The following is a 10366-nucleotide window of genomic DNA, read 5'->3' as shown; positions in this document are numbered from 1 at the left end:
CCTGAGGCGAGGTACGGGATGGTTCATGTCGCAGCTCAAAGCGGCAGAACCCAATGTTTGGACGGAGAGTTAAGCGGTGGGCCAGGTTGAAAACGTCATGGCGTGGGGGCCCTAGGCAAGGTGGGGACTGGTTCAGTTTGCTGCTCCATGGTGTTTACTCAGCTTTGGCTGAACTCTGGGTCTCTCTTGCAGACCTCATTTCAGAAACACTATTTGCTTGCAGTTACTGTTTGCATGTCTTTTTTTCATTGTACATTGGGTATTGGACGGTGTACTGTTTTTATGGGTTATTTCATTCTTTTTTTATGAGTTCTTTTTTTATCAGCATGATGCGGTTTTTATTCTCTGCGCACTAAATGTTAAATGGTCTTCTTTATATTGAGCGTCTTTGTCTCATGGCTGCCTGTTAGGAGACAAATCTCAAGGTTGTATAATGTATGCATACTTTGATATTAAATGTACTTTGAACTTTGAATTTCTCATGCTTCAGTCAATACTGATTCGTGTTACAAATCCATGATGTCACTTACACCAAGGCGTGACATCATCAGTTCCCAAAAGTTGGAAGGTTTTGGAACTTGGAAAAGTTTTGCAAATTAAACAAGTGGATTCGTGTAGTTTGTGGTAACAAACAGAAGTTTCATGTAACATTTCCAATTCATGAGCTCAAAGAATAAGCGTACAAACTACAATCAGAGGACTCTGCTCAGTGGAGTGCAAACTATTACAAAACATGTCAGATACAGACAGACAAGTTAGGCCACAGTGAGCTATACACCAAATATCACTGTCAACAATTTTACACTTCATTTAACAAAGCATAGCTTTGTACAGCCATTCACCGTCAACAACCAAACAATATTAACAGATAACAAGATAATGTGATCTCAGTTAATGATTTTCTAATAATATTGTAGAATTTCCATTCAATTAATTACAGGAAATCTGGAACAAAATGGTGGTATCATTAGTGGTGACTAAGAACTCATTGTTATTTTCTCTTGTTATTTCAAATCTCAGAATTTGTTGATCTTTCTTTGATTTGTATAGCTTGAACTGATGCACATTCCCATGGCTACACATTTCATTTGGAGTTATGAGTGGAGCCAAAGAAGAAATTGTCTAGCAGGATTTCTACCAGGCAAAGGAAGATGGTGGGAGAAGCGGGAATGACTTGGACCCTGTTAAAGGAAGCCTTGAAGGGCTCACAAGTCATCCTGGCGTGGGGATGGAGGTGCAAAGGGACTGGGCAGCCATGAAAATGAGCCAGATGGGGCCAGAAAACTAAAAGCTGTCAGACTGGGAGAGAAGCGTTTCAGGTGTAAATGGGAACAGAATAGACAAGGCGAGAAAGAAGAGAGCCAAGGTAACAAGAAATATTCAAAAAGCCAAGGTCACGGGATAGATCACAGAAGTCTCTGATAAAGACATTGACAGCTAATGACAAAATCAACCATTGGCCTTAATAATTAGCTAAAAAGAGTCAATAAAATCAAACAATCTTCAGGCACTCAAGGAGTGTGTTCCAGGACCCCAGTAGTAGGAGAATATGTCAGTTTGTCCCCTAGGAATGGATAGCCATGGTGCAGACCTCACTTCCACACCCCCCACCACCCCCCTGCCAATCATTCCTTATTTCTGCTTCAGCTTTGCTATCTGGAATTCTCCATGGGTCAAAACCAGGAATCTTTGCCCCTGCCAACCTCACCCCCCCCCTGCCCATACCTCCAAGGGCTACTGATCCACCCCATGGGAAAGCAGGTCTTCCTTATCCATATAAACCAGTTTCAGTTATGCCAGTCTGCTAAGCTCTTGATATAGCTAAGTTTATCTTGGTATATAAGTTTGGTTCTTCAGTTTACAGCAGTGACCTGAAAACTTGGCAAAAGTGGGACAATTCTAATCCTCAATGGCTTCAGAATTCAGCCATGACTGTGACAGTCATTTGATGTCACAAGGCGATTGAAGTTCAGACGATGACTTCACAGTTGTGGTAATTGTGACAAAGGGGAGATGTTGAAATCAGGAAATTGGTACGTGAATCACCAGCAGGGACGGTGGCGGCAAAGGGGAGGCAGGATGGTGAAAGGAGGAAATGACTCCCACCCTCAAATACCTCTTTGTGTATGGGGTAATTTTAGGAGGCTTGCTGAGAATGACTGTCCGCACCAGTGAAGTACGGCAACGAGCACATCACTTCCCAGGAAGCCCACTGCTGGATGACCACTCCTTGAAACAAAAAGTGATTGGCTCTGATGACAGTCCCGTGAAAGTCTACATCAAGGTACACGAGAGCAGCCCACCAATTCTTTGTGCAACACCGCAGCTCCGGAACATGGAACTGATGGACCCCAACTTCAGTTGGAAAGGACCAAGGGGGAAGCAACTCTCCAACAGAGCAGATGTGAAAATATCACTGACAGGGACACTGACCATTGAAAACTTCCATAAGGAATTATCAGGAGTATACGAATGCACTATATATTTCTACAGTCCCAGTACTAAGTCATTGCAGTCGTTGAATCTTAAATATTTCTTGTACGCTTACTGGGACCCTAACTATACCTATGAATTTCAGGCTCAATATCACTCAGCGGACTGCCACAATGCATACAATAGCCTTTACTTAAAGAGGTTGAATACCGCTCTGAACCAGCTGACCACAGACTTGGCCTATACAATTAGTATACATAAGGCAAGGTGCCACACACTCAAAGTGCCTTTTGCTGGCATACAGTACGAGCTGTTTCTCACCTTCAAGTTGCATCTTGACATGGAAGAGTTAGACAGCATCTGCAAAAAGAACTTGAAGGAGTGTGATCACAACTTCCGGCTGGAGAAAGTGCGGCACAGGGTGGAGACCTTCTTCGCCAAGCAGGCAGAAACGTACCACCAGATCTTTGGCCTGCTGCCTTTTGTCTACTACATTGACGGGACGCTGCAGGTGATCCGTGTCGACCGCTGCAAGCCTGGCTTCGGCAAGGACCACAAGAAGCACCCAATGTGCCCAGAGTGCTGTGTGGTGTGCAGCCCAGGCACCTACGGTACTGGCTATCACGTGAACTGCCTGCCGTGCAGTGAAGCCCTTCGTTACGGAGAGTCTGAGTGTGATATGGATTGAGTGATTTTCCAGTGCACTTTAGGAATCGTTAAAAGCTTGCCCAGTCATTAGAGATGACTACTTAAAAAAAAAACTTTGGACAAGCAAGGATCAGGAAAAAAGACCCAGGCCATGAGTACAGAAAGGTGGCATGCTGTATTTTCAATAAAAGTAATGTGCAAGTTGCTTGCTTCTATAAGGTCTGTTGTAGGATTCCATATTGGGGTGGAAGAGGGAGGTGAATTTATTTTAAAGAGAAATTGATATGAATTTATGCTTATTGTTGAAATTATTCAATCTGTCTCTTATTCCTGATGAAACAATAATGTTTTGTTAATAAAACTTTGGAATATAATGTTAGTTGGATGGAGTTTTTCCACAGAGTTCACAAAGTCTCAAGTTGCACTCAGTGACCACTTTAGTAGGCACGGGGATATGAGAGGATCATGGGACAGGAGGCCCAGGGAGAAGGAAAAGGGGGGAGGGAGGGAAAAAACCCACAGGACGGGCAAGGGGTATAGTCAGAGGGACAGAGGGAGAAAAAGGAGAGAGAGAGAGAAAGAATGTGTATATAAATAAATAATGTTTGGGGTACGAGGGAGAGCTGGGGCATTAGCGGAAGTTAGAGAAGTCAATGTTCATGCCATCAGGTTGGAGGCTGATGGCATGAACATCGACTTCTCTAACTTCCGCTAAGGCCCCACCTCCCCCTCGTACCCCATCTGTTACTTATTTTTATGCACACATTCTTTCTCTCACTCTCCTTTTTCTCCCTCTGTCCCTCTGAATATACCTCTTGCCCATCCTCTGGGTCCCCCCCCCGTCATTCTTCCCGGACCTCCTGTCCCATGATCCTCTCGTATCCCCTTTTGCCTATCACCTGTCCAGCTCTTGGCACTCTCCCTCCCCTCCTGTCTTCTCCTATCATTTTGGATCTCCCCCTCCCCCTCCCACTTTCAAATCCCTTATTGGCTCTTCTTTCAGTTCGTCTTGACGAAGGGTCTCGGCCCGAAACGTCAACTGTACCTCTTCCTAGAGATGCTGCCTGGCCTGCTACGTTCACCAGCAACTTTGATGTGTGTTGCTGCCACAGGTTGGCTGATTAGATATCTGCACTAACAAGCAGGTGTTCAGGTGTACCTAATAAAGTGGGCACCAAGTGTATATCCAAGAAAGTTGTGCCAAAGTGCCTGTTTCTCTGTTGTATAACTATAAATCTAGAAGAAGGTGAATGATCCGTTTCAAGCCATTTCATCAGTCTGAACTATCTACTTCATCTTAATTGATTTGTTGGAGCACAGATGTTCATTAGCCCATGTCTGCTATCACCAGTTGCCAAATGAGAAGTGTTTCCAAGATACATTAAGGGCATCTGAGAAACTGTTAGATGGACACATAGATGATAGAAAAATGGAGGGCTACGTAGGAGGGAATGTTTAGATTAGACAGGTGAAAATGTTAGCAAAGCATTGGGACAAAGGTCCTGCACTGTGCTGAACATTCTATGTTCTACATTGCATCAGATGATTCCCCTGCTCACTCTCCAACCTCCACTGGTCAAAGCAGTCTCTTCCCTTCTCTAATAAGTGACCAGAACTAGAATTGATGCTCATAACTGCCCTTGAATTGCCTTCTTGAAGTATAGCATCCCTTGAGCTGTTGGTAAACCCATAATGCTGTTAAGGTGGCTAGGACTGGTAATCGATTGACAGTTCTTTATCATCGCTCATTCGAAAACTGATAAATCTCTCTCTCACAGCACTGTGAGGGTATTTCAGCAGAACAAGGAAAGCAGCTCTCCACGATCTAATCAAGCACAATTAGTGATGGGCTCTCCTTGCCAGCAATGTTCTGATGCCAAAATGTAAAAGGAACATAACATTCAGTTTTACAATTCCAGCCGAGATGTTCATTTTTCTGAAGATCTCTTTCTCCCAATGACTTCAAGGAAGTTTAATCCTTGTCCCACGAGAGGACTAACATAATAACACTGTAAAAAAAAAAGTCATTGAGTAGAGGTATCGGCTAGGATCAAAACAAGTAGAAAGAGATTGACAAATAAATTTGGTATTATACAATGTTAGCAAGACACTCAGTCCGCAGAAGTTGCATTCTAGGTCAATAAGCAAACCGGAGCAGATAATAAGAACTATAACTACAATCAGATGCCACTGAAGGTATGGATGTTTGCAAATTTTACATACTGGTATAAGAAAGATATAAATGGATGTAGTTAGGCAGTATATAGCCAGGTTGCCGTGAGTGAGGAAAAGATGTTGGATACCAATGTCAATCAAAAGGCACTAAGAGTAATGTTGACTAGACATTATTAAAGGAAAGCAATATGCGATTAATGTGATTGAACAGAATATTCCTGAGCATGGGCTAAAGCAAAATCTTTATTTATTTATTTAGTGATACAGCCCTTCCAGCCCAACGAGCTTCGCCACCCACAACCCACCTTTTTAAACCCAGCCAAATCACAAACAGGAGAGCAGCCACAAAAGGCTGCAGGAATTCAGCAGGCCAAGCAGCATCTATGAAAAAAAGTACAGATGACGTTTTGGGCCGAGACCCTTCAGCAGAACTGGAGAAAAAAAAGATGAGGGATAGATTTAAAAGGTCAAGGGAGAGGAGAGAGAAACGCAAGGTAATAGATGAAGTAAAGAGCTGGGAAGTTGATTAGTGAAAAGAGATACGGGGCTGGAGAAGGGGGAATCTAAAAGAAGTCAGAAGGCCATGGAAGACAGAAAAGGGGGGAGGAGCACCAAAGCAATGGGCATGCAAAGAGATAAGGTGAGAGAGGGAAAAGGGGATGGGGAATAATGAAAGGGGGGAATTATTGGAAGTTTGAGAAATCGATTTTCTTGCCATCAGGTTTGAGGCTACCCAGACGGAATATAAGGTGTTGTTCCTCCAACCTGAGTGTGGCCTCATCACAACAGTAGAGGAGGCCAGGGATGGACATGTCGGAATGCGAATGGGAATTGGAATTGGAGATCCCGCTTCTTCTGGTCGATAGAGCATAGGTGCTCGGCGAAGCTGTCTCCTAATCTACGTTGGGTCTCACCAATATACGGGAGGTGACACCAGGAGCACCGGACACAGTATATGAACCCAAGCCCAGCCTAATCACAGTTCAATTCAAAATGACGAATTAACCTACCAACCAGTACATCTTTGTAATGTGATAGGAAACCCGTGCGTTCATGGGGAGAATGTACAAACTCCTTACTGTAGGTATCAGAATTGAACTGTGGACTCCAACCGCCCCCCCCCGCCGCAAGTTTAATAGCCACGTGCTAACTGCTATACCATCGTGACGCCCCAGAACCAATCTATCACATCGAAGTCCTTGTCCCTGGACATTGTGCTGTCCTGCAGGTTCCAACTGGAATGCGGTGGAGCAGAACAGACCACTTCAGAGCTCTGGCTGGGAAGTCAGATGTGACTGCACTCAGCTGTGTGTACGCAGGTCCCATTGAAACCATTGGGAAGAAATGTTGGCCCATTGAGCAGTGGGTGGACTCTTTGATTTGGATTAAGCTAGTGAAGCTTTTTAAAGTGTTCACCATTGCTTAAATATTTCACTTTTTAAAAATACATTCCAGTAATTTTCATTTTTGCATATTTTATTGCTGCTGTGACTCTACGTATCTGGTTTCATTAACCACTCCCGCAGCCGGTGAGCTAGAGATAGGGTGATGGGTGGGGACTTCCTGGCTAGCAAACCTATTCTTAGAAGCGCTGATGACCATTTAACTCTGATGCTCCCACTATGCTGGTCATCTGCGAAGTTGGCCATGGGGCACTTGAAGAAACCAGCTGAAGATGGTGAAACACCATTTTGTTATCAACAGTCAGCCCCATTACATCTTCTACAATCAGATGATGGACTATGGAGTGATCTTCAAAGACAAACAATTAGGTTAATGTTAAGAAATAAGAAAGACATTGTTCGTGTGTAAGTGTTTGATTTTCAGTGGAAAATAGTGAGAACTAGAGGCACAATAGAAATGAAAAAAGGACCCTTAAGTCTGTTCTGCTGTTCACTGTGACAGTGGATGATCAGCTTCTTAATTCTATCTGCCTTGTTTGGCTCCAAATCCTTTTATGTTCTTTAACCTGAAATATTCTCTCCACAGATGCTGCCTGATCTGTTGAGCTTTTTTTCCCCCTCTTTTTTTTACTTTATATTTTCAGCAACTGTCTTTTGATTTTTCTTTGATATCCTTAGTGTTATGGAGTCATATAACAGAGAAATAGGTTCTTTGGCTCATTACGTCCATACCAGACATCTTCACTAGCCCCATCTATCAGCACTTGGTCAGTGGCTTCCATGCTTTGGTAGTTTAAGTGTTTGTGCAGATGCTTATCAGTCATTGTAAGTGAATCTGCCCCCACCTTGTCTGGCAAAAATACTGATGCTGGATTTTAAGTGATTAATTGATCTGACACCTTTTGTTTAATTCAGGAACTGCATTCTAACAATGCGCTTTGTATAAAAAAGTAAAACAGAAAATACTGGAACTACTCAGTAAGTCCAGCAACGTATGTTGAGAAAGAAATGGAGTTAATATTTCAGATCAATATCTTTCATTAGGACTCTGTAAGGTCACAATGATAAATACAAGAAATCCTTCAGATGCTGGAAATCCAGAGCAACACGCAATAAATGCTGGAGGAACTCAGCAGTTCAGGCAGCATCCATGGAGAGGAATAAACAGTAAATGCTTCATGCTGAGACCCTTCTTGAGGACTCTATCTGTCTCTGATAGGACAGAGACCAAAAGAGAAAAGATGACCCCAATAGTATTAATGTCTGGTGAGAGCGGGTGGTGAAGACTTACATTTGGAGATATCTGACTGAGGGAAAGTGAAAGCAAAAGGAAGATAAGACCATAAGAGAGAGGAACAAAATTAGGCCATCTGGCCCAACAAGTCTCCTCCGCCACTTCATCATAACTAATCCATTTTCCCTTTCAGCCCCAATCTACTCACTTATTCCCATATCCCTTCATGCCCTGACTAATCAAGAATTGATTAACCGCTGCCTTAAATATACCCAATGACTGAGCCTTCACAGCTGTCTGTGGCAATGCATTCCACAGATTCGTCATGCTCTGACTAAAGAAATTCCTTCTCATCTCCATTCTAAAAGAACATCTCTCTATCCTGAGTCTATGTCCTCTGGCCTTCGACTCTCCCACCATAGGAAACATCCTCTCCACTTCCACCCTATCAAGGCCTTTCAACATTTGATAGGTTTCAATGAGGTCACCCCTCATTCTTCTGAATTCCAGTGCGTACAGGCCCAGAGCCACCAAACACTCCTCATATGGCAACCTTTTCAATCTCAGAATTATTTTCGTGAACCTCCTATAAAACCTCTCCAACGTCAGCACATGCTTTCTTAGATAAGGGTGCCCAAACCCTCTCATCAATGCTGCAAGAGACGACTCACTAGTGCTTTATAAAGCCTCAACATTACATCTTTGTTTTCACTAAGAACAGAAGAGAGCGAAAGATAAAATAAAAAGGTAAGGCATATGACATTATTGAAGAAAAACCCGCTGTGGCTGGAAATCTGAAATAAATAATTTTTAAAAAACCCAGCCTGTCAGACAACATTTGTAGAAGGAAAACCCTCTGTTAACATTACACTTGGTGACCTTGCATACAGACTGGAAGGGTTGGTTATGTTAAATAGTTGAGTTTTGGAAGACATAACATGATTTACTGGAAGATAAGATGCTGCCCATTATGTTTGCAATGTGCTTTGTTGGGGGAGGTGTAAGAGACCAAAACGTGAGCCCCGAGAGTCTGTAGGTGCTAGAATCAAGAGCAACAAACAAGGGGCCAAATGGCATCTATGATGGGAAAGGAACTGTTAACGTTGCAGGTTGAAAGAAAGGTCAGTACCGGATCAAGATGGAGAATTAAAGTGATAGACAACTGGGCGCTAATTTTAACTTTTCCACAAAATAGCCCTCCTCAGATTTTATGGTTCTTACCCCTATTCCAAGCAGCACCTAAAGCAACATTTGGCTTGGTGCTAGCTATTTTTGTGGGTACTGGAGTTATCTATAGATCTTCAAAATGGCAGCTGTAGGAGGGCCTGCACTTCTATGGGAGGAACCTCATCAACAATGTACTGGTGAGAACATCAATACAGGAGCAGCAATTGTTTACTAGAAGTCTTTAGAGGATGCAGTTTGTGAGTGGTGAATTCTGAGTTATACCTATGTTGTCATCTACACTCAGTGGGCACTTTATTAGGTACCCATTGTACATAATAAAATGGCTACTGAGTTTACGTTTGTGGTCTTCTGCTGCTATAGTACATCCACTTCAAAGTGCGACATGTTGTGCATTCAAGGATGCTGTTCTGCACACCACTGTTGTAACACATGGTTATTTGAGTTACTGTCAGCTTGAACACACTGGCCATTCTCTTCTACTCTCTCTCATTGAGAAGGCATTTTCACCAACAGAACTGCTGCTCACTGGATGTTTTGTTTTGCTTTCGCACCATTCTTTGTGAAGTCCAGAGACTATTGTGCATGAAAACCCCAGGACATCGGCAGTCTCTGAGATACTCAGATAACCCCAGCTGGCACCAACAATCATTCCACTACGCGGTCAAAGTCACGTAGATCACACTTCTTTCAAATTCTGATGTTTGGTCGGAACAACAACAGAACCTCTTGACCATGTCTGCATGTTTTTATGCATGGAGTTGCTGTTACATGATTGGCTGATTAGATATTTGCATTAATGAGCAGATGTACAGGGGTACCTAATAAAGTGGCCAGTGAGTGTATTTCTGCAGCTGAGTAGAGGGGAACTGATTAGATCTGGAATCCAAAAAGAAGCGTAGAGCTTTGAGACCTTCCTGATGGGGGATGGAAGTATATAGGGACTGGACATCCAAGGTGAAAATAAAGCGGTGGGGGCCAGGGAACTTAAAATCATCGAAAAGTTTAAGAGCGTGAGAAGTGTCACGAACATAGGTCGGAAGGGATTGAACAAGGGGTGATAAAACAGTGTCGAGGTTCCCCTCTACCACCACTCTGCTCCGTCTAGCAGAATTAGTCCTTACTCTTAATAATTTCTCCTTTTGCTCCTCCCATTTCCTCCAAACTAAAGGTGTAGCTATGGGCACCCGTATGGGTCCTAGCTATGCCTGCCTTTTTGTTGGGTTTGTGGAACAATCTATGTTCCGTGCCTATTCTGGTATCTGTCCCCCACTTTTCCTTCGCTACA

At 43.2% G+C, this 10366-nt stretch overlaps 1 protein-coding gene across 1 annotated transcript; it reads left to right on the top strand.

Moving 5' to 3' along the window:
• Positions 1-2095: 2095 nt before the first annotated feature.
• Positions 2096-3121, top strand: LOC134338242 (zona pellucida-binding protein 1-like). Its single transcript, XM_063033948.1, has one exon. It carries the CDS (start codon positions 2096-2098, stop codon positions 3119-3121), a length of 1026 nt encoding a protein of 341 aa, XP_062890018.1.
• Positions 3122-10366: the final 7245 nt, after the last annotated feature.

Source organism: Mobula hypostoma, chromosome 26, assembly GCF_963921235.1.
Source record: "Mobula hypostoma chromosome 26, sMobHyp1.1, whole genome shotgun sequence".
NCBI lineage: Eukaryota > Metazoa > Chordata > Chondrichthyes > Myliobatiformes > Myliobatidae > Mobula > Mobula hypostoma.
Note: the sequence above shows the minus strand (reverse complement) of the source record. Positions and strands in the feature narration are given on the sequence as shown.